Source organism: Urocitellus parryii, chromosome 5, assembly GCF_045843805.1.
Source record: "Urocitellus parryii isolate mUroPar1 chromosome 5, mUroPar1.hap1, whole genome shotgun sequence".
NCBI lineage: Eukaryota > Metazoa > Chordata > Mammalia > Rodentia > Sciuridae > Urocitellus > Urocitellus parryii.
Genome location: NC_135535.1, coordinates 58,787,926 through 58,812,418, shown reverse-complemented (window position 1 = coordinate 58,812,418; position 24,493 = coordinate 58,787,926). Strand labels below are relative to the sequence as shown.

Genomic DNA, 24,493 nt, shown 5'->3' with positions numbered 1-24,493 from the left:
AAAAATTTTTTTTTGGGGGGGGCTGGGGATGTGGCTCAAGCGGTAGCGCGCTCGCCTTGCCTGCGTGCGGCCCGGGTTTGATCCTCAGCACCACATACAAACGAAGATGTTGTGTCCGCCGAGAACTAAGAAAAAATAAATAAAATTCTCTCTCTCTCTCTGTCCCCCCCGCCTCTCTCACTCTCTCTTTAAAATAAATAAATAAATAAATAAAAAATAAAAATTTTTTTACAGGGACATACAATCATTATGTGTCAACTAATAACAAAAAAGTAACAACAAAAAAAGGTGATGAGAGACAAGAAATGTACGATTGACTAGATAAAATGAGTTATTAGGATAATTTTTTCTACTAGCAAAAAAAAAAAAAAAAAAAAAAAACCCAAAACACCAAGGTCCCAGCTAGGGCCACAGCACACATGGCCTGCAACCCCAGCAACTTGGGAGACTGAGGCAGGAGAATAACAAGTTCAAAGCCAGCCTCAGCAATATGGCAACTCCCTAAGCAACTTAGCTACACCCTACCTCAAAATAACAAATAAACAAGCCTGGGGATGTGATTCAGTAGTTAAACTCCCCTGTGTTCAATCCCCTGTACCAAAAAAAAGGGAGGTAAAGCTGGGTATATGTGTGGCAAAATCCCCCTGGGTTTAATCCTCAGTACCAAAACATAAAAAGGCTGGGCTTGGGTTGTGGCTCAGTGGTAGAGCACTTGCCTATAACGTGTGAGGCACTGGGTTCGATCCTCAGCACCACATAAAAAAGAATAAAGTTACAGAAAAATGTATTTTAAAAAATTAATAGTGGGGTTGGGGTTGTGGCTCAGAGGTAGAGCACTGTCTAGCATGTGTGAGGCCCTGGATTAGATCCTCAGCACCACATAAAAATAAATAAAGTAAAGGTATTATGTTCAACTACTTCTAAAAAAAAAAAAAAAACTAACAGCAATAAATAAAATAAAAAAGCATCATAGCAATTTGTGGTAGAAGAAAACTTTGTTGAATACATTCATTCTGTGATTGTTCAAGGTATTAAGAGAAAAAAAAGACAAAAATAGAAGCTACTCTGTAGATTGGCATTTGGGAAAATTATAGATCCAGTTTTGCCACTAAATATAGAAATTCAGGATCTGTGACTTCTCTGGGTCTGTTTTTTCATCTGTAAAGTAGGTAGAGGTGAACTAGATAAACCCCAAATTTCCCTTAGATTCTAAAATGCTATAATGTTTTAAAATCTTTGAAATGTTTATTCAAAGCATTCCTTGGACAGAGATATTCCATTCTAAATCCTGGGATATCTCAGGATCCAGATGTTTAAGAAGTTTCTAAGGGAAGGTATCCTTTAGATTTTCATCCCTATGTCCCATACTGAATCTCTACATACACAGAAGGTGGGGACTTATAGTCCAGACTGACAATGGCTACTGATAGAAATGAGAAAGATATACTTTATTATTGCTGTTTGCATCAAATCTAAAAGCTTAGACTAGAAAGCAAGGCCTTTTATTAAATAACACTCCTTACCTCATCTGTCCCTATCCAATAAAGCCCTTATTTTTCAGCTGAGTTGGTCACATCCATTTTCCCTTTCCTGTTTCTGCTCTTGCTGGTCCCTCCATCTGGAAGGGCAGGGAGGGAAGAATAACGCATGTCCATTATTTCCTTTAAGACTAAGCCCTGTCTTTATATTTTATCAGCATGAATACAAGGAATTTCTAGAAGTCTACACTATCATACAGTTATTTACATTCCCTTGCTTATAAATAGATATTCCTCTTTTCTCCATTATTAGACTTTAAACACATTGTATTGAGTGTACACTGAATAAATGCTTATCTATTATCTAGTTTATTTATTTATTGGTACTGGGGATTTAACCAAGGGGTGCTTAACCTCTGAGCTACATCCCAACCCTTTTTAGTTTGAGATCTCACTAAATTGCTAAGGCTGGCCTTGAATTTGTGATCCTCCTGCCTCAGCTGAGTTGCTGAGATTATAGGCATGTGCCATCAAACCCAGCTCTAATTATCTAGTCTATAAGTGGAACAGCATCCCAGAAAGCAAAAGAATTAATGGTTTGGGCTATGTCAACTCCCTAATTCATCCTCTCCATTTTCTTTATTGTCTGCAAACCCCTATCTTCAAGCCTAAGGTAAGGGCCAATCCTGGACATGAAAAGACAACACAGTTTGAACTTTTGGTTTCGTATTTTTTTCAGTTCATTTCCATAAAAACATAATATAAAAGGCAATGCCACCATCTTCCCCTTGTGGGGTGATCCATCAAGCTGGTCTGGGCTGCTCCAGTGGTTCATAGCTCATCATGAGATATGTGAAGGGCATGGTCACATAGATCTGCAAATAGCACATAACAATTTAAAGAAAAATGCCACTATTATACTGATATGTACCACTATCAAGAAAATACCAAAGCCAAACAGACACATATACCAACCACCACTCTTCAAAATATATACTTATAAATGACAAAATACTGGGCTGGGGATATAGCTCTGTGGTAAAGTGCTTGCCTAGTATCTGTAGGCCCTGGGCTCAATCCCCAGTACTACACACACACAAAAAAAAAAAAAAAAAAAAGAAAAAAGAAAAAAAAAATCCCCACTATTCCCTCACTTATATCTCAAATCAGAGAACTATAAATTCTGAAAGCTGACAGAAAGAGAATGGAGAGGAAAACAACTCAGGTCCTTAGGCCAAGGGAAATGGAAGCCAATTCTGAAGGTTTTATCAAAGGATTTTGTGGGAGAGGGGATGGGAATGCGCCAGGGGATGGGAATGCACAAGGCTATATAATTAGGAGATTAAATAGGATTAGCTTACCTGTTCGCTTACTGCAAAGTTTGTCTTTAACATTGTCAGCCTCTCGGGAAAAGAATTCAATAAGTTCATCCTCATATTCCTCCACAATGCTCTCACACTGCCAAATCAAGGGAGAAATGAGTGACAGAACAGCAAGAAGAGGCCTCTTGCTCCCACCTCTAGAGAAGAGGATAAAGATACAGACCCAAATTTCAAGGTGTGCTGTCCAACAAACCCCTAATTTCCAAGAACCAACTACCCACAGTAATAGCTCACCGCAAACTTGAGTGTGCCACTGATATCTGAATCAATTCGGATGCCTTGTAGGTCCAGTTCACTGGATTCTCCATTCCGGCCCACAACACGAACGTAGTTCTTGCGGTGGGTGGATGGATCAATCTGTTCCCCATATTCCTTCATGCGGTCACATACCTCCTCAAGCAGCTCTGTGAGGTGGGCCTCTGAGCGGGCATAAGGTACCTAGAAATGTCCTCAGCATTGGGTCACTCAGTCTACCTCATAAACTAGTAATTTATTTTTAATTTTTTAAAAATACTTTTATTTCACTTATTTATTTTTATGCAGTGCTGAAGATCGAACCCAGGGTCTCACACGTACAAGGCGAGCATTCTACCATTGAGCCACACCCTTAGCCCATAAACTAGTAATTTATGTCCTTACTTTTCCTTCCAAATCTAGCTCAACCAACCTGTTCTAAAACACTTTCTCTAATTAAAAATAGTATGATTGGGGCTGGGGTTGTGGCTCAGTGGTAGAGCACTCGCCTAGAATGTGGGAGGCCCTGGGTTCAATCCTCAGCACCACATAAAAAATAAATAAATAAAATAAAGATTATTTAAAAAGCATAGTTTACTTGTATAGTTTCAACTTCCAAATATAATGTTCTTGTTTTGCCTGATTACACATTGGCTCCAAATCAAAAGTAGATTAACTTTTTTAGGTTTTGACTGGGGATTGAACCCAGGGGTGTTTTACCACTAAGCCACATCCCAAGCCCTTTTTTATTTTTAATTTTGAGACAGGGTCTCACTAAGTTGCTTAGAGTTCCACTAAATTATTGAGATTGACCTTAAATTAGTGATCCTCCTGCTTCAGCCTCCCAAGTTGCTGGGATTACAAGTATGTACCACCACTCTTGCTCTCTTTGATTAACAAACTGTGTTATTTCCCTTTAATTCTCTTAACTCTTGTGGATGTAAGTAATACATATTTGTTCTTTTTGGTATTAAAATGAGATTAATTCCTGCCCTCAATAAAAGCATTAAAGTGACAATGTAGAAAACATCATAACATTAACATTTTTGTATATACTACTCACTAGGTAGAGCTTTATGTGTTTGTATTATGTTTCCACTAAAAGAAATTTCCTAATTACAAGGATAAGACCTTTTATTCTTTTTTGAATGAATGTTTATATGTACTCCATAGTGAAGCGTAAGTCCTATGGATTAAAGAAGTAGAGAAGGGAGCTGTTCAAGTTTCCCTGTCTGCTAATAACTTCTGTGGCAGAAATAAAATATTAAAGTTTGGAGTCAGGAAGCAAGTGTACAGGGTTTAAGCATCCAGCCTCTTCCAAATGAGACGGAGCCTAATCTTTTAGATAACCCTTAGGTTCAGTTTTCTTCACTTCAATTAAACCAAGGTCCTTCTTGAGTTCTCATTCATAGCCAGACTGAGCTACTTTATTTGGGGGAACAGTAACAGTTACCTCCACCACTGACTGGCTGCCATCTGGATTAATCCGGAAAGATCCCATCTGAATGGTCTTCTTGGGATCCACCTGAGCAATTTCCCACTCTAGTTCATCCACCAGAGCCCTGCAAGCTGGTGCAAGGAGAGAGAATTGAGGAATGGAGGGAAAGGTGCAGAGGTAGAAGGAGAATTGATCAACCCAAGGATTTCCATTCATCCTTCTTCCATGCCTTGTATCTGTCTAATGCCTCTCAAGAATCTGCTTGCTCCCATTTCTCTTTGTGCCTTTACCTCCACAGTGTAGATCCTGGCTCCTTCGAGCTGAAGCAGTTCCCAGCAGGGCTCCCAGAAGCAGTGCCAGCCAACCCCAGCCTTTCATCTTTAGCATAATGGGGTCGCTCCACCTAGGTTTGTATGGGAAAAAATATAGGAATGAGAGCCAACTCCATTTTTCCCTGATGCCCCATCCCCACCCTCTCCTTCCCATCCAAAGGCCTTGAAAGGCCTCAGTGAGACTCTGATTCTACTTTCCAGGAAATGGCCGAGACTCATAAGGCTTCCTCTGTGCCAGTGCTTGAGGGGCCGCATTCCTCCAGGAGGTGGGTGAGCGCCAGCTTAGCACTTGGAATTCAGTTCCAGAAACTATGTCGACAGGTGAGGCCTTGAATGTTGGTACTTTAGCACAGGATGCTGAAGGCTCATAAGGCTCTGTGGCAGCCACTGGACAGAGGTTGGCACAAACTCAGAGGGTGCCAGCCATCAAGGAGCCTCATTCAGGCCAGGAAGCTGGTGAGACTTCTCAATAACTAGGGCTTATTTGGGTCCAGCACCGAAGAATCCTGCATCTCCACCTCCAACCTATAAGTTATTGCTGGCTACCCGTGCAGACCAGTCCCCTCTCTATGGACTCCGCCATTGCTTTCGCTCAGGTCTATTCCCAACCCTTAGCGCCCCGTGCCTGGGCTGCCCGCGTCAGTCCCACCTCGGCTCCCAGGGCCGCCGCCGTGGCCCAGGCGCTGGAAGACGGCTGGACTCTCACTTTGGCCTCGGTGGCTCCCAACCCTAGCACCTGGCTGCAGGAGAGAGGGGCTGTCCAGGCTTCTCCAGAGCTCTTCTGCGCTTTCCAGGCTAGGGGTACCCTACGCAGCCGCCTAATCCAGGTTCCCGCACCTATTTAGGTACCCAGCTGGTTCAGAGGCACAGCTGTGCAAGCCCCCACCAGGGAATGACCCCAAGCCCGCCCCTCTAAACTCTCGCGCGAACAGGCAGCTTATGAGTGGCTCTGAGGCAGCGAGGACCCCATCGATCGCAGAAGGACCCAGACTTGCGTGGCGAACAACTCCACGTGACCTCAGAAGTCACCCGAACCGGAGTAGCTTAAAGCGAGGACAGAAGCCCCGCGTGGTGTACAGGGACAGAAAGGCACGCGCCTTATCAGTCCATGTAGGTAAGGACATTCAAAAAGGTATGTTGATAGCCGGCAAGAAGCCGGAGTTTCAAGTATAGAGGAAACTACAATTCCCAGGAAGCACCGCAGCACCAGACATACTTTTTATCAGTAGCTACAAGTCTTAAAAAAGAAACTGGGACTTGTAGTTTGTCAGCTTACAAAATTAACTGGGAAACGGTACTGTAAGTCTTCAAACAATCCGACTTTAGGAAATTAGGCAGCTACAGCAAAGACTTAGCATTTTTTTTTTTTTTTTTTTTTTTTTTTAGGAAACATATACTCCTAGATCCATAATTTGGATCTAGGAGTAGATCCAGAACTTTACCTTCATTTCTAGGTAGGGATCTGAACACTAGTTTTCCATGGTTATATAAAGCCAAAACAAAGAAGAGGAAGTTAAGAGAACCCCACCACACTATAAGTTCTCTATAATATAATGAGAAGACAGACAATAATTTTTGTTTTTATTTTATAAAACATGCGGTTTAAAACAATTTTTAAAAAAATTAAAACAAAACTTGAGAGGAAAATGGATGGAAGACAGATGCTTCTCAGTTGTCATCAGGTCAAGCTTTCTCCGGGACCCAAAGTGCCTTTTGGCAATGGTGCTGGCAATACTGGTTTGCTAGGGCCAAGACTACATGCTGGTTCCTCCAGGCATCCCTCAAGTTTGAGCTAAGTCTGGAGCTCCTGTTGTAGCCTGTCACTATCCAGGACTTCAGTTCCTAGCCGGCTAGGAACTAAAAGATTTGGTTCCAGGTGCTTTTCTGCCTGGATATTAATCATTAATGATATTTATTAAGAATACCAGTTACTTTCCATCTGGGTCAATCCTAGATTCCTTTTTCTGACCCACTGTTTTGCAAAGGATGAAGAAGGAATCTGGCTCCCAAAACCTTTGCAACAACTTTGTTACATTCCAGTTCTGTTAGTAGCACCATCTGAGGACCCTGAGAAGGTCCAATTCTGGAAGTGGGCAGGGTAAAGCCAACTTGGGAAGCCATCCTCAAGTTCTAGGGTCATAGAACACTGAAGGAAGAAGGCAGGTCAAAGTGCCAGCACTGAGGAAAAGACAGCTGCATCTGTTAAGAGACAAAACCAAGAGCAACACTCTGAAGGTCAACTGGGGAAAACACCTGGAAAACTACTATCTTTCCCCTCACCCCCAGTACTGGGGACTGAACCCAGGGGTGCTTTACACCCCTGGGTGAGCTAATTCCCCAGCCATTTTTTCTCCAGTCCTGTCATATATGTAAATATTTTTAGTTGCCTGTGGACCTTTTTTTTAAAATGTTTTATTTTTTAGGTGTAATTGGACACAATACCTTTATTTATATTTTATTTATTTTTATGTGGTGCTGAGGATCAAACCCAAGGCTCTGCACATGCTAGGTGAGCGCTCTATGCTGAACTACAACCCCAGCCCTTGGACCTTTTTTTTTTTTTAACACCCTTTTTAGTTGTAGATGGACACTCCCTCCCTCCCTCCCTTCTCTCTTTCTTTCTTTTGTGCTGAGGATTGAACCCAGTGCCTCACACATGCCAGACAAGTGTGCTACCACTGAGCCACAACCCTAGCCCCTGGACCTTTATTTTATTTATTTATATACAGTGCTGAGAATCAGACTCAGTGCTAGGTGAATATTCTACCAGGACATTCTACCACAGAGCTACAACCCTAGCCCTCCAGTCCTGTTTATTTTTGAGAGACAGTCCCACCAACTCATTGAGGATGGCCTCTAATTTGTGATCCTCCTGCCTCATCCCCCTGAGGAGCTGGGATTACAGGTGCACACCATCAAACACTTTTTATGAAGAAAAAATGCAAGCCAAAAGAGGATAAGGATGCTCCCCAAACATTTTAGAATTGGGCAAGAGGAGATTCTGGACCAATAGAGAGTTTCAATAATATATTATGCTTCAGTGACTATTAAAAGGATTAAGTGCTTTTGTAAACTGTATTTCACAAATATAAGGCAGAGGTGGTACAGTTATTACTGTGGTATGTATAAATCTCCATGCAATCAAAACCTACCCAATCCAGTTTCCCTTGTCCCATCCCAGGCCTTACTCTTGGGACTCGTCTGGCTCTCGGGCTCAGGCACTTTCCAGTCCATCTTCCGGCCCTTTTCATAAAGACCCTTGAGTACCTTGTGGAAGGATTCAGGCTCAGTGCCATTCTTGCTTAGTTCCAGATACTTTCGGTAGAGCTGAAGGGCTGTGCGGGCATCCTCAATACTGTCATGGGTCTCCCCTTGAATCTTCAGGTCTGGAGAAATGAGAGGTGGAATAGTTTGGAAGCCAGCAAAGGGAGGCAGGAACATGCTCCCCTGCTCCCACCCTGTCTCCTAGGAAACAATAATTTTAAAAAACATGCCTTTCCTGGGCTGGGGCGGGGGCTGAGCAGTAGAGCACTAGCCTATTTATTTATTCATTTATTTAAAAATAAATAAATAAAGGTATTGTGTCCAACTACAACTAAAAAATAAATAAGTATTAAAAAAAAAAAAAAACTAAACAAAAAACATGCCTTTCCTTAATGGAAAGAGTCAAAACACCTTCCCTGTAATATTGAAACAAACTAAATCCAATAGCAACTCTCACCACTAACTCACAGCCCTACCTACCCCTGCTTTGTCTGCCAATACATTTTTTCACTCTGCTTTTTTTGTGTGTGTGTGTATGGGGATTGAACCTAGGGGCACTTTACCATAAGTTATATTCCCAGTCCTTTTTATTTATTTTTTAAAAAATATTTTTTTAGTTGTTGATAGATCTTTATTTATTTATTTGTGGTGCTGAGAAGCAAACCCAGAGCCTCACACATGCCAAGCAAGTGCACTACCACTGAGCCCCAGCCCCGCTTTTTATTTATTTTTGATTTTTTAAAAAAATATTTATTTTTTAGTTGTAGTTGACACAATGCTAAGGATCAAACCCAGGGCCTTGCATGTGCTAGGCGAATGCTCTACCACTGAGCCTTAACCCCAGCCCTCCTTTTTATTTTTTGAGACAAGGTCTTGCTAAGTTGCTGAGGCTGGCCTTGAACTTTTGATCCTCCTACTTCAGCCTCCTGAATTGCTAGGTTCTGGGATTATAGACATGAACCCTCCCCCTAACCCAGCACACCTTTTTTTTTTTTTTTTTTTTTGAGACATGGTCTGTGTTGCTCAGGCTGGCCTCAAACTCACAATACTCCTGCCTCCTGGGTAGCTGGAATCACAAGTATGAGCCACTATGCCTAGCTAAAATTTCCTATTCTTAGCCCCACAGGGACCTATGAGGCAGAGGCAACTCACCCAGAAAGTACCAAGCAAGGAATCGCAGGGAAATCATTCGTTTTCGGGGCATGTGGAACAGGTAGACAGTATCAAGGACTTGGTCCTTGGGCACCTAGCAGGGACAAAAAAGTGGGAGACTTAAAGTATGGATACATAATTTCCCATTCTCCAAAAGCACAATAGTTTACTTCTGAGTGGCCCACCCTCAAAAGTGACTCTTAAGCCAGGTGTAGTAGTACAAGCCTGAAATCCCAGCAGCTTGGGAGTCTGAGGTAGGAGAATAGTGAGTTTAAAGCCAGCTTCAGCAACTGAGCTAGGCCTTAAGCAACTCAGTGAGACCTTGTCTCTAAATATAATATAAAAAAGGGTTGGGGATATGGCTCAGTGGTTGAGTGCCCCTGACTTCAATCACCAGTACCAAAAAAAAAAAAAAAAAAGTGACTCTTAGAAAAGCCCTATCCGAACCATGAGATTGATGACCCGGAAGTCTTTTTGCAGGCCATGCCCCACAAACTTGACTCCAATGTCAATGAGAAAACGAAGCTTTAAGTAGGTAGACTTGAGAGTTGTGAGGTGTTTGGAGGAAATTTTGGCATCAAGGTCTCCTGGCTTTATCCCCGAGTACTGAGTCAAGTAATCCACTACCTAGGAAAATAGAAAAGGACAGATTACTCACTATGTAAGGTGCAGTCTCCTACCACTTTTCCCTGGGTTCTCAAGCACTTTATATAAGCACAGCATCTGCCTCACTGGCACCTCAGATGCTAATACCTGCTCCTGAGTAGAGATGTAGTCATCTATGAAGGGGATACCCTCATTGGGCCCTTGGCCCCGAACACAAGTGATCCTTGCTACTGACATCTGACTTGGTTTAATGGTAGACTTGGTACCATCACTGCGTAACTCTGCTTCTTCCTACGTGATAAGAGTTAAGAAAATCAGAGAGATGTTTACAATTCCTAGTATCCTTCGAGTTCTGTTCTAATGCACCATCCTTTTGGTCTTAGTTACCTCGTTAAGGGTGACAAACTCAGCATCGAGGCCTACCAGGTCCCCAACCTGTGGCATTTCATTCAGCATCAGTGGAATAAAGGTAGTATGTGTTTTCCGTTGCTTCCGTGCCAGTGAGGCTTCAGCCAACAGCACACTAGCCTCAATAGGGTTCTTGACTGGAAGAGAGAATGCAGAGGACAGAGAGCTGGGGATAAGGAACTGACTAGGGGAGAGAAGCCTACAATGGCAAATCAGAGATTCTGGTATGTATAGTGATCCCTTAGTAATCAAAGCATGAGTAAAAAGATTGTATTTGATAAACAGAGCCCGTAAACAGAATAGATCAAATCACAAAATTATCATGAAATATGCCAAGAAAAGAGACTGGGATGTAGTTTAAGGTAAAGTACTTGCCTAGCATGCATAAGGCCCTGGACTCAAAACTCCAGGACTATACACAAAAAGAAAAAAGAGACAGAGAGACTCCGTGAAAAAATTATAAAAGGGACTGGCATTGTGGCTCAGTGGCAGAGCACTTGCCTTGCTCATGTGAGGCACTGGGTTTGATCCTCAGCACCACATAAAAATAAATAACCAAAATAAAGATTAAAAAAATCTAGAAAAAAAAAGAATAAGATTGTTAATTTGTACCTTAGAAAATCCAGAAAAATAAGGCTACAGAGAAACTATGATTTAAAGGTACCAAACAGGGACTTAATGAGCTCAACTCTAAAAGAAGAGAGATTCATAACATAAAACCATTTTTATCAAACTTCCCCTCACCCTCTCCCATTCCACCCTCAGGATTTCCAGCTTCTAAGTTTAATGTCTGATAAACAGAATCTCTGTAGTATCCCTGGAAATAGCAGTGGTTTCCAATCTTGTATACTAACAAGCTATTTCCCAGATATCTTTCTGAAGCCCAATTTAAGCTGCCCACACCCAAGGTCTACTTCTGTGCCACTTACTATTCAGGTTGTATCTGGAATTGAGATTCCTTTTGATATAATAAAGGATAGCAGGTACTTTCCAATTCATGTCAAATTGCACTGCTTCATACTAGAGAAGAGAAAAAGAGGTTGTGGATATAATTCAATGGTAAAGTGCTCGCCTAGCATGTGCAAGGCCCTGGGTTCAATCCCTAGCAGAAAAGAAGGAAGAAAGAGAAAAAGAAGGAAGGAGGAAAAGGGAGGGAGGGAGGGAAGAAAGGAGCAAAGAAGGAAAAGTAAAAAAAGTACTTATGGTCTATGTATACATATGTCCCCTTTTTTTTTTTCTTCTTCCCCAAGTCAGAGGCCAAGACTCTAGCGATGTTTTTAATTTAGCTAACACCTGTTATTCCTGAATATTCCTTCCTCCCTCTTGAATATGCCTGGCATTCCACAGGACCTTGAGAATGAGAATGCTAGGAAAGGGGAGATGAAAAGGGAATAGAACATGTTGCAACTCACCTTATCAATAGGTTCAATAAGGAAGTCATTGAAGAGATACCACTGCTGATGAGTAACGCCCTGTGTAGAATCAGAGAAAGGCTGAGGCCAAAGTTATGGCTTGATCACTGTGTCAGAAGCTCAAGGACAGATCTGGGACTCTACTATGGTCATCCCCAGGAGTGACCTTGCTCTATACCATCTCACTTACCTCCTTGCGCTGGTGGTAGGTCTCTCCAACTTTGATGTGAGCCACCAGGCTGCCCCCTGTGCGTGAGTCCAGGATGTGTACCACAGTAGCCATCAGGTCATACACATAGACACCATGTTCCTCCTCTGCCCTGGCTGGGCCCCACTGTGAGGAGGGTACCCAGGCTGCTAAGCTAAGTTTAAGGATAGGTGTAGCGGGAGGGGGCTAGAGGACAAGGAGTTGGGTGAATAGGGAATGGGGGACCAGGGTGCATTATGTCCATTCTAGCCCATCTATGACTCATAGCACTGAACAGAAAATCCCACAGCTGATAAATACTAGGCCTTATTCCTTTCTTTCTCCTCTCCTAAGTTCCACCTTGCCCCTGTCCTACTTCACCTTCTATCCCACCTTTTCTCCCTCAGTCCCTCTCTTCTTCCCAATTTTTCCAACAACCTGCACTTCAGTCCAATTGCAAACATCCAGCCCTTTGTTCTTGGTCATCTTCATGCGAATGGAAAAAGGAAGCCAGACGTTCTTCAACTCTTCAATGGAGGGACACAACAGCACACCCTCTGGACTCCCTAGTTCCTTCCTATCAGGACAGAAGAATTGGAAATGTACTCTGAAGAGAGCTAGTCAGTGATAAGAGTTACTATGGGTAGTTTAATCTGTTTTTTTTTTTTTTTTTTTTTCTCATAGTAGTAGGGATTGAACCTAGGGCTTCACACATGATTCACAAATGTTCTACTACTGAGCTACATCCTCAATCCTTTTAAAAAATTTTTGAGACACTCTCTTGCTAAGTTGCCCAGGCTGGCCTTGAACCTACAATCCTCCTGCCCCAGCTTCCCAAATGGCATGTGCCACCATGCCCAGCTAGTTCAATCCTTTGACAACTCCTAAGACAGAACCTACCGATCAGCCAAAGAAAATTCCTTGTTCTTGGAGATTTCCCCACCATGTTTCTTTACTGCCATCTTGAAGGCAACCTGAACACAAAGGATAAAACATCTGATTCTTCAAGAACATGATCACAGAAAGGAAGAAAAATATAAAGTACTCCTAAAGGCCCTGTTTCCAGCCTCAGTCCTTACCTCAGCCTGCATTCTCCAGAAATCAGCCTCTTTTGAGCTATTCACTTCACAGTTAATAACAAGAATATCCGGCAGATGGCGGATATTGCGGGTCTGAATCTGAGAAAACAAAACAAACAAGAAATAGCACCGAAGCTGAGGGTGGTGGCACATGCCTGTAATCCCAGAAGCTCAGGAGGCTAAGGCAGGAGGATTGCAAGTTCAAAGCCAGCCTCAACAAGAGCAAAGCAACTCATTAAGACCCTGTCTTTAAATAAAATACAAAATAGGGCTGGGGATGTGGCTCGGTGGTCAAGTGCCCAAATTCAATCCCAGGACCAAAAAAAAGAAAAGAAAGAAATAGCAGGGAATCTACAGGGTAAGAAACCTGTACAGGAACAGTAAAACCTGGGCCTATAGCCTCAAATTTGGTTTCTTCCCACCCCCTATATATATATATATCCCTAGATTGTAGTGCCAACATAGTCAGGTCCAAGTGGGACCTGGCCAAGTCTCCAACATGGTTGGACTCCATCCAGTTCAGGGTAATACCCACTCACCGTGGGCTGGTACTTCTCACAGTTGTCACACCAGGCCTGTGTATTCTGCTCCAGGCAGATGCTTCGCTTCAGCACCTGAGCAAAGTCATAGTTCTTCCCGGTTTTATCTGAGAGGAAACTGGATACTTCACTCCAGGTTCTCCCTTCCACCCTTAATTAATCCACCCCCCACCAAGGTTACACCTAGGGGAGGCTTCCCAACCCAGCTGCAGGGTATACCACAGTTGCTACCCTCAGGGTAGGAGAGTGTGAAAAGCAGAGTGGATGAAGCTCGCACGGTCTCACTGCCACAGCGACAAAGGCTGCAGTTCTCCATCTCACAACTGAACAGTTGCCCAATGACAGAGTCCCCCGATGAACAAAAACTGCTAAGAGTGGGGAAGGCAACATATACATACTGAGGAAGTAAGGAGACCCTTTAAGTCCCAGAAGGGCCTATCATGTTTCTTTAACTATTCCCAACCAATTCTATACCTGCTTCCAGCACCTCGATATGCCTGGGGTACTTCAAGCTCCTGCATATCCTGATGCAGTTGAGTGAGAATGAAGCGATTCCATCTCTGAATGAGCCTAGCCAGATTGCCCTTGCCTGAAGCCTCATCTGAGTCAGCTAGGATCAGACCAAGGGCTGAGGCCTCAGGAATGGTACGGAATGCCCGAAGAAAATTACTGCCCTGGAAAGGGGTATGTGGATGCAAAGGGGTTATTTTCTCTTTTGTGGCCATTTGTACAACAATGTCCCTGCCTACTGTCCATCTCCCTTCCCCTTCCATTTTCTTTAATTTAAAAATAAATTCAGTTTTACTACATCCGCATAACTTTTTTTAAATTAACTTATTTATTTTAATTGGGTATGTATGACAGCAGAATGCATTTTGATTCACTGTACACAATTGTAGCACAACCTTTTATTTCAGTGGTTGTACACAATGTAGCATCAAATCATATGTGCAATCATACACATACCTAGGGTAATCATGTCCATCTCATTCTACCAACTTTCCTGCCCCCATGCACGCTCCCCCACCTTTGCCCAATCACAGTTCCTCCATTTTCCCCATACCTCTCCCCCTTCTCCTTCCATTTTAAGTGTCCCAGGTATCCAGGCACTGACCTGGCAAGGATCACCACGAGAGAGGTCCAACATATGGAAGAGGAAGCCCAGTTCACATGCCAGACAGAACTCCTTCTGGCAGAGATGGTTCTGAATTAGACAGCGAACAGGCTCCAGGAAATAGAGCACCTAGAGGGAAGAGAAGAGGTGAGGGTATCTGGGAGGAGATGAGAGATGGAGAGGTTAAGTAAGCTGTTGGAGAATACAAAGTAGAATTCCACTAAAGCTGTGGAGCTCACAGTGGAGATTTGAAGATGTGTGGGCAAAAAAGAATACTAGATGAGTTTAAGGTACAGTGAGCTTGATTGAGGACACTTGGGAAGAGTAGAGTAGGAGTTGAGGGGCAACAAAAATGGAAGAAAAAAAGCAGTAGGCATGTTCCAGTTATACAATACCCAGTCCTTACCTGAATCATGCAGTTACAGTAAGCATTGGGGATGTGAGGCTCTAATCCAGCAAAAAGGGTCTTATTGTAGTGTTTGAAGTCAAAGTCTTCAAGCCCTAGCTTGGAATATTTGATGGTTACCTATGGTAAAAACAGTCTAAGCAGGATGAGTCTTTAGAGTCCCCAAATCTTCCCAGTAGCCATAGCCTTTCCTAAAAACCTCCCTCCTGGGTCCAGAGTGGTAGGTGAAAGCTTCTTGACAGAATCCTTTCATCTTTTCTCATATACACTTCCCAGGGCACCTTTCCCCATAAGCCACAGAAGTCCTGCCTTGGGGCCCTCCAGCACCTTGCGGTATTTCTTTGAAACCATGTGGAGATGTGGCTCCTCTTCCCGTCCTATCGGTGACTCAGTGACCTGGCTGAAGCTATCAAATTCACTATCCAACTCCTTAAGTCGGTAAGGAATCTAGGGTTTTAAAAAAAAGGTTAACTCTGTTGGATGTCTGTCTTTTCTTTTTTCTTTCCTTTTTCTAGTGCTAGGGATCACATCCAGGGCCTCATGTTTGTCAGCCAATCATTCAACCACTGAGCCACATTTCTAGCCCTAGTTGGATATCTTAATCATCTTTGGTTTCCACCTCTCTTTTATACCAACACTGAAACAGCCACCAAGTTCTGAGCCTTCTATTTTCATGAAAAATAGAAACAGTATTCACTGTTTCCTTTTTATTTCTACTGCCATATCAGCTGGACAACTGTGGTGGCTTCCCCACTGGTCTCCCTATATCCACTCATTCAGTTACCAAACTAATCCTCACAGAATGCTGCTTTCAAAGTGAATCGCTTCTTTTTTTTTTTTTCTTTGATTGGGGATTGAACCCAGAGACACTCTACCACTGAGCTATACCCCCAGACCCTTTTTAAATTTTTATTGAGACAGGGTCTCACTAAGTTACTGAGGCTGGCCTCAAATCTGCCTCAACCTCCGAAGTAGCTAGGATTATAGGAAAGTGCCACCATGCCTAGCTCACTTCTTCTACTACACACTCGTGTTAAAAGCTTAATAGCTTGGCCCTAATTTTTATCTCACTACTTTCTAGTACTAACTGCTGTTCTAGCCAGACTGGTGTACTCTTAGTTCCTCAGAACAGGCTTTTGCATTAATTCCTCTTGAGACTTCCAATAACACTGTTCTTCATCTTGAATATTCTCCTTCATTACTATTAACTTATCCATATCCCATATTTGCAGTTCAATATCCACCTCTTTCATTATGCCACCCTTTACCACTCTAGTCTAGAGTAACATTTCTCTTCTAAATAGCCCTAGTATTAAATGTTTATAATGTTCCTTTAGAATTTAACGATAGGACATAACTAATTTCTGATGTGGACTGGGGATGTAGCTCAGTGGTGGAGTGCTTACCTAACATGCACATAGACCCTGGGTTCAATCCCCAGCATCACCAAAAAATATGAATAATAATAATAATAACTTCTGATATGACTAATGTCTTACCTTCAACCAAATACTAAACTTCCTAAGGACAAGGACATCTTCTACATCTTTGAATCCTCTCTAACATAGTTCCTTCAATTCAGCAAGTCCCCAAATGCCCTAACCAATTGTTTTTAAACACAAAAAAGACTAATAAAGGAAAAAGATAAGAATAACACCAGTTGGCTAGGGTGGGATTATTTCCCCTTTGAACACACCTGATTACGCAGCCTGGTGCGGGGGTTGGGTGCATAGCCAATGAAGCCCACTTTCTTCATGGTGCGTAGAATCTCTGCATCGACAGGTGGGGCTCGCCTATAATTCAGTATGATTCTAAGGCTTGAAGAGTCATAGTATCTATACATCCACTCCCTAATGCCCAAGGGGGGGGGGTGCAGGAAATACTAAAGATAGACAGAAATTAGCAAAGTGGTATAAAAATAACAGGGCTAGCAGAAAATTCTATCTTGGCCTTTTCCCCTTCCCTCCTTTTGGCCCAGAGGTGAGGTATAACCTGGGAGCTGGAGCAGAGTTGGCAGCAGGCCAGTCAGAGAGGAGTGTGTCCGTTGTGAGTGGAACAGGGATGAGGGAAAGAGGCAGCAGGTCCTGGCTCCAGTCCAGAGGAGGTAATGAGTCCACCAGACAGGGCAAAGCAAATTCAGTCTCCCGTGAATAGGGGTTGAAGGAAGGCTCTGGGGAATCAGTCCAGAGGTGTACACAGCCCTCAGAATCCCCAAAGGCAAGTGCCTGCTTGCTGGCTGACACATCAAATGTCATTAGCAGAGGTCCCACAGGATTCACATGAAAGATGTCTGCTGGGTTGGCCAGGCCTGTGGGCTCACAAAACTGGCATTGCCCTAAGAGGGAGAAAGAAGCCCATTGATTCCTGAAAAGTGAAAAGGAGACTTCCTTTTATACCTTCTCTATCCTCTTCTCCTGATATCAAGACAAGACAGATCCTAAATTCACGTCTATAGTCAGAATGACGATGCCTTCCCATGAACCACAAGATGGTTTGCTACCCAGAAAAGAGCACTTCTCAAATTATTTTGCCTATTTTATCTTTATCTTTTTCTGTGTTCCTCATACCCAAGGAGAAAATAAAAGCTTTCACCTCTAACAAAGCCTAAGTAAAACCCTGGGACCTGATGAAAAGTTATTTTCCCCCCCAACAAAATGGTGTCTAGGAGAATATTCCTTCTGGTGCCTTCTTCTCCTTTGCTCACTGACCTCTCCTACCCAATCCCCTTCATACCTGACTGAGAGATGATAGCAAGACGAGAAGTATATGTAGGGATGAAGCGCAAGAAGGCAGGATCCACATGTACTTGAAGTGGTGTGATGGCACGCATCATGCGCAGATCATACACCTTGAGGAAACGGTCACAGGCCAGGCCAGTGAGGCGGCTAGAAAAGCCACAGGCAGCCAACAGGTTGCCATGCACATCAAAATCTGACAGACTCCCTGAGAAGGCATCAAATTCATGCTCCACCTTAAAACTACGGAGGTCTCGCAGGGAAACCTAAAGAAGAAATAACTGTTATCTGCTAACTCTGTCCCTGCCACCTACCTAAACTTGTGAGGTCCCTACCAATAAACTAAGGCTCTAGGATATGAAGAATTAAAAACAAGAAAAAGGCAGGGTATAGTGGAGCATTCCTGTAATACTAGCAACTCTAAAGACTGAGGCAGGACGATCAAAAGTTTAAGATCAGGGCTGGAGATGTGGCTCAGCGGTAGCGCGCTCGCCTGGCATGCGTGCGGCCCGGGTTCGATCCTCAGCACCACATACCAACAAAGATGTTGTGTCCGCCGAGAACTAAAAAATAAATATTAAAATTTCTCTCTCAAAAAAAAAAAAAAAGTTTAAGATCAGCCTCAACAACCTAGTGAGACACTCAGCAATTTATCAAAATTTTTCGGGGCTGGAGTTGTGGCTCAGTGGTAGAGCGCTCGCCTAGCACACGCAAGGTACTGAGTTCGATCCTCAGCACCATATAAAAATGAACAAATGAAACAAAGATATTGTGTCCAACTACAACTAAAAAATATTAAAAAAATTTTTTTCAAAAATACATTTTTTAAAAATAAAAATAAATAAAAGGACTGGGGATATGGGAATGTAGCAATGTAGCTCAGTGGTAAAGTTCCCCTGGGTTCAATCCCCAGTACTAAGGGGAAAAAAAAAGCATAAAAAGAAGACAAGAGCTAGAAGCTACCCTCAAAAGAACTCATTTACGGGACTGGGGTTCTGGCTCAGTGGTAGAGTGCTTGCCTGGCGTGTGTAAGGCACTGGGTTCGATTCTCAGCACCACATATAAACAAATAAATGAATAAAGGTCCATCAATAATGAATAAAAATTTTTTTAAAAAAGAACTCATTTACCCCTTTGCCTCCAAGGCTCCTAGTTATAAAAAACATTAGGATGCAAGATAATCTCATAGTATAACATAAATGATAAATGAATTTTTCCTCTCATCATAGACCCCACTTTTCTAGTGAAACGGCCTGTGGTAAGAAGAGTTATGGAATTTGGCCACCTTGCCAGATGTGTGACCACAGAAGAAAAAGCGATTTGTCTGCCTCATAATGGTGACTCCAGGTATCTCGACCGCATACTGAAAAGGGAAGTAAGGAGAAAACAGTGAGAATAATGATTTTTCCCACAGGCTAAAAGACAGAAAGGTCACATCCACATTTCTAGCACATGTTCAGCCCAAGCACAGTCCCTCCACCCAATGACCTCAGGCCCTGAATGGGTCTTTCCTGGGTCCAACATAGGCTTATACCTTTTGAGTCTCCTGGACAGTGTTTAGATCAATCTCTAAAATGTGGTTCTGAAGCCCACCAACGAGTAGAGTGCTGCTGTCTGTCAGCAGGAGACTGTGCATATCCTCACTCTCATCCAGTCTATGCAAGAGAGAAAAGGTAAACAGGCCAGCTGCCAATCCCTTAGTGTTCACTATCTCTAAGTTTCCCTCTTTACCAGTCTAGAACTGAAAAGTCACTTACAAATAATCAAATATAATGAGACCCCCACGGGCCATATATTTGAGGTTATTCTTGGTGAGAAAAAGGATACCATTCTCTAGGCTCTGGATTTGTCGAATGTCATCACTACCATTGACCTGAAAAGATGAGTAGCGCTCCAAGGCTGGGCCAAAAAATGAAGTGGCATGACCCTGTAGGGGACAAAGACAACAGACATACCCTGAGTGGAAGGATAGGACCATTCTAGATACAGGTCAGGAACTGAGTACAGCTCAGCTCTTCTCCTTCCTTGCCTGTCCTTTCTGGCTAGGAGCAACTGAGGCATAAAGCTAGGAACCAATTAATCTTAGTGATAGAAACAATGACAATATTGCTTTATGTTAATGTATTGCAAAGTACTTTTGCTTAATGCATTACAAAATACTCTGGTACACTCTACCTCAATTTATCCTGCTGAATAAAATAGGTGTTATTAGAGATGTGTTCAGAAGCCCAAGGACATGTTCTGATCCTCCACTGGCCAGCTGGCTTTCTTATGTTCCAGTCAAATCTTAATCTCTACCAGTCATCTGGGAAGTGGACACTGTGATTCACAGGCTGGAAAACAGAGTATGTGAGACATTCCTCCTCTACCTTCTATGATGTCATTCACTCCTGATTTCACTTCTGACTCGTAATTTGTACTTTCATACAGTCATTCTTTTCCTTATATACTCTCCTTCTTTTGACCACTCTTGAAACATGGATGTTCCCAGCCCACTGTCTTCTCACCCTTCTTCCTAGGCAGTCTCATCTGTTTTCAAGGTTTCAACTATGTATCCTAATGCTAAACAAGTTTTATTTCCTTCTCTAAACCAGATCACTGCATCCAACTTCAGACTTATGCATCCAAATACTTTTTAAATATCACTCCTTAGCTATCCCATGAGAACCTCAAACTCATTACATTCTAAATTCACTGTTTGTACACCATTTCAATTATTATTATTATTATATTCTCTATGGTACAGTGATCCACCTAGTCGACTAAGTCATTTGGTAGTCAACTCCTGTTTAATTTCTAAATGTTTCCCAAGTTTTTCTTGCATATCCATGACTTCATTGCTTCTTCAGGGTTTAATCATATTTTGTGTGAGCTACAATAGCCTACAAACTGATCTCACTTAAGTCTTGCCCCATCCTCCTTCAATCAGACTCTATAATGCTACCTCAGCAGTCCATCTAGGACATAAACTAGACCTTGCCATTCCAGATTTTAAAATCCTTCAGTGGCCTGAAGGATCAAGTCCAAGCTCTTTTAACAAAGTATGTGAAGTTCTCTAGAATATTCTTTCCCCAATTATTTGCATGGCTCTTCCCTCCCTTCTAGAGGGTCTAGATCATTCTGGCCTATATCCTTTTCTCCATTCATGTGCTTTTTAGGGGTTGGGGGTATAATTCAGTGGTGGCGTACATACTTAGTAAATTTGAGGCCCTGGGATCAATCCTTAGCAACAAAAAAGAAAAAAATAAATAAGTGGCTTTAAAAGAGAGAACTCTTCTGACCATTAAATTAGTAACATTTCTCACCTTTCATTACTTCAACATTTTTCTTCCACTGTATTTTTCTAAAGAGTACTGATGCACCTGATGTACATTTTTTGTTTACTGTTTATTCCAAAACTAAACCTTAAAGCAAGGTATGGCACCTGGTAGGTGGCTCAAAAAACACTAGTTGAGAGGATTGGGGGATATAGCTCAGTGGTAGAGCACTTACCTAGCGTGTGCAAGACCCTGGGTTCCATCTCCAGCACTGGGAGAACAAAAACTTGGTTAAGAGCCTAATACTAATACTCCCACACCTTGGACATTTAATATAAATAAAATGTGTGTGTGTGTGTGTGTGTGTGTGTGTATGTCTTTGTGATGCTGGGAATCAAACCCAAGGCCTTGTACATGCTAGAGAGGTACTCTTACTCTGCCACTGAACTATACCCCTAGCCTCTAGGCATGTAATAAATTTTGTGTTCTTTGTCCTGTTAAAACACAAAACAAAATGCTGATTGAATGAATAAATGTATACATCTCTAGCTCCAGCTTCTAGTCTAATGAATCTTAATTGCTTGTGGTTCTTACACTCTACTTACCATGCTATATACTATCTTGGGAATTTTTGTTTTTCCTATATCAGTACATCCTTTTTTCCTCAAACTTGCAATCCTCCAGCTTCTGTCTCCCAATCTTCTGGGATTATAGACATGCACCAGTGCACCTGGTACCATATTATTTATTATAAAACTTTTGGTTTCATAGCATATAAACAATATGGACTCAGATTTTCAAAAACTTGGGGGCTGGGGATATAGCTCTGTTGGTAGAGTGCTCGCCTTGCATGCACAAGGCCCTGGGTTCCATCCCAGGCACCACCAAAAAAAAAAAAACTTAATGCAGATAACTGCTCTGAGACACAAGTCGGCTACAGCCAACAAAGCGATTTTGTATAAGATATGCAAAATATTCATTAAACATTCCATAATTATAAGAATGGAAAAAAGAAGAGGGGCATTAAAGATTGATTTGAATGACTACAGATTAAGTGAAAGGTACAGTTAATCAAAACATGAGATAAGCCGGGCTCAGTTGCACACACCTGTGATCCCAGCTACTTGGGAGGCTGAGGCAGGAGAATTCCAAGTTTAAAACCAGCCTGGTCAACTTAGCAAGACCCTATCTCAAAACAGAAAAAATAAATTAAAAGGGCTGGGGATGTCAATCACAGTGGCACAGAGATTTGGAAGGCTGAGGGAGGACTCGGGTTACAAGTTCAAGGCCAGTCTCCACAATTTAGTGAGACCCTGTCTAAATAAATAAATAAATAAATAAATAGGGCTGGGGATGCGGTTCACAGTAAAGCACCTCAAGCTTCAATCTTCAGTACCCCCACCCCCCAAAAAAAAGGTGTGGGGGGGTTGTGCTGGGGACATAACTCAGTAGTAGAGTAGTCCTAGGTTCAATCCCCAGCGTCAAAAATGAAACAAAACTTGGACAAACTATGGCAAAAGTGTGGGATGCCTTCTGAGAACAAATATCTGTGTAACTCATCCCTGGATCCTAGCCAATTCTATTCTTTCTCCACTAGCCTCCTCTTGGTTTGACTTAGCCAACTCATCACTTCAACTCAGTTCTGGCTCCCTGCAAAGCAGAAGTCTTGGGAAAATACCAATATATTCTTTCATCCCTCATAAAGGGGTACGGTTCTTACCCCATGGCTCCCCACCCACAGCATCTCTTCATGTAAGTCAAAGTGGGAGACAGACACAGGCACACCCACTTCAGCTACGACGCTGTGCAATTCAGAGTAGACACCTTCCATTATGTGCACTGATTCCTGCACGGGAAGAGCCTCCAAGGCCACTCCCTCTGGGTCCAACTCCACATTCTGTAGCAGACTTGGATTCAGGTGGGCATCCAGGACAGGGTCCAAGGCAGAATGCATAGCCGGGGCATACTCTGCCAGTCCAGGGTCCAGACCCTCAAAGTTCATGATGATGACAGCTGATAGACCTGGGTCACACCCTTCCTTGCCACAGTCCCTGTAAATGCCTGAGCCAACCTTCAGCAGAAGAGCACCAGTGGGCCTAGAATGGACATCATGGCCTGCAAGGGGAAAGAGGTAGTTGAGTCATGAGTAAGCACAGATACTAGTATTTAGTGTCCTCTAGATTATATGGGCAGAAGAGTGATGAGGCAGGCAGAAGGGATGAAACTGTCAGGCAGAGGATGAAACAGGCAGGAGAGGGATGGGCAGTAGGGTGAAGGTGGAAGAACCCACTATCTAACTGATGTTCGACTTCCCTTTCTCCTCCCTTCAGATCTGCTCACTTCCTGGTTCAACCCTGAACCACCAGGTAAAGGGAACAAGTACTGCGAAGAGGTTGGAGTTAGAAAGCAAGATCTATGATGCTTGTTTCCTGGAATTGGAGATGGAGAGGTAGGCAGCGAGGAAGCCAAAACCAGTCAGTTTTCCACAATCCTCTGTAATAACTACCCAGAATTCTCTAGGGTGGCCAGTTATCCACAAATGGGGCGCGGGTATGGGGAAAATGATGGAAACGAATCGTTACCCAGAATTCTCTGGGGGAACCAGAGAAATTGGTTACCCAGAATTCTCCCCCAACGGCGGGGTGGGGAGGAATTAGGGCAAGGGTCAGATGTGTTCCTGGGATGCTTACGGGGAATGGGTCATTACCAAGATTTCTCCATGGCGTATATTTTGGAGCGCGTGGAATTAAAACGAGTAGGGGGAGAGCAAACGCCGTCAGCTCCGCGGGAAATTCCAGTTTCCCCAGTTCTCCCCCGCGCCTCTAGCTCAACCTAACACGGCGGCGGGAGGAAGGTCGAACTGCCAGTCACCGCTTCCAATCAGGAAGGGCTCGGGTCGCGTCTAAGCCAATCAGAAAGAGCTAGGTAGAGACGACAGCGGGAAAAGACGCGTGACGCAAGTGCTGGGCGGGAAACAAAAAAGGTTACGGGGCACCGATGGGGACAAAACGGATTTAGATGCGGACCTGTTTGGTGGTGTTAAAAAGTAATCTTTTCACTTTCAATTCTTTTTGAATAACATTAGCCCTTAACTTGGAAACCGAACTTTTAGGCTCTCTGTAACTTCAAAGAGAAACTGGACTAAAAGGCGCCCAAGGCAAAGCCTGGGAATCGCATGCTGGGTATTCCCAGCATAGCCTAGTCACTCCCTCTGCCTGCGGTGTTCCTATGAGCCACTACACCACCTCTGACCCTATGCCCCCGAAACTTGCTGGCATTTCCTATGATTTCTAGATATGGGAGAGAGAAAAAGGAAGCGGGAGCCCGACTCCTGACTCGCCCCAAGTGGCCACATTTTCTAAGATTCTAAAAGCATCCATCTGAAATTCCCGTCTGTGGTTGTCTCCCACCTCACCCAACCCCGGGCCTCCGGTAATATTCTCGGGGAACAAGAGTCGCCCCCTCATACA

General features: G+C 43.1%; 2 protein-coding genes and 1 non-coding gene across 11 annotated transcripts; 1 reads left to right on the top strand and 2 right to left on the bottom strand.

Moving 5' to 3' along the window:
• Positions 1–1,505: 1,505 nt before the first annotated feature.
• Positions 1,506–5,951, bottom strand: Cnpy2 (canopy FGF signaling regulator 2). Its single transcript, XM_026398313.2, has 6 exons — positions 5,514–5,951; positions 4,823–4,935; positions 4,548–4,663; positions 3,095–3,298; positions 2,840–2,936; positions 1,506–2,353 (listed from the first exon to the last, which is right to left on the bottom strand). Exons 2-6 carry the CDS (start codon positions 4,917–4,919, stop codon positions 2,310–2,312), a joined length of 558 nt encoding a protein of 185 aa, XP_026254098.1. The 5' UTR covers positions 4,920–4,935; positions 5,514–5,951; the 3' UTR covers positions 1,506–2,309.
• Positions 3,573–3,645, top strand: Trnas-aga (transfer RNA serine (anticodon AGA)). Its single transcript has one exon. It is a non-coding gene; the product is annotated as a tRNA-Ser (tRNA).
• Positions 5,952–6,839: 888 nt separating the features above from the next.
• Positions 6,840–23,854, bottom strand: Pan2 (poly(A) specific ribonuclease subunit PAN2). Of its 9 annotated transcripts, none has more exons than XM_026398302.2 (26): positions 23,731–23,854; positions 22,744–23,138; positions 19,524–19,693; positions 19,301–19,421; positions 19,052–19,129; positions 17,765–18,032; positions 17,024–17,366; positions 16,728–16,824; positions 15,359–15,478; positions 15,032–15,151; positions 14,626–14,754; positions 13,986–14,185; positions 13,731–13,879; positions 13,512–13,618; positions 12,973–13,071; positions 12,794–12,867; positions 12,332–12,470; positions 11,897–12,040; positions 11,707–11,766; positions 11,224–11,314; positions 10,274–10,431; positions 10,034–10,177; positions 9,728–9,907; positions 9,281–9,374; positions 8,017–8,250; positions 6,840–7,063 (listed from the first exon to the last, which is right to left on the bottom strand). In XM_026398302.2, exons 2-26 carry the CDS (start codon positions 23,023–23,025, stop codon positions 7,029–7,031), a joined length of 3,636 nt encoding a protein of 1,211 aa, XP_026254087.1. In that variant the 5' UTR covers positions 23,026–23,138; positions 23,731–23,854; the 3' UTR covers positions 6,840–7,028. The 9 variants fall into 9 exon arrangements, with proteins under 9 accessions (XP_026254087.1, XP_026254091.1, XP_026254089.1 ...); XM_026398306.2 differs by having other exon boundaries at positions 8,053–8,250; XM_026398304.2 differs by having other exon boundaries at positions 13,743–13,879.
• Between the last annotated feature and the right edge of the window lie 639 nt (positions 23,855–24,493).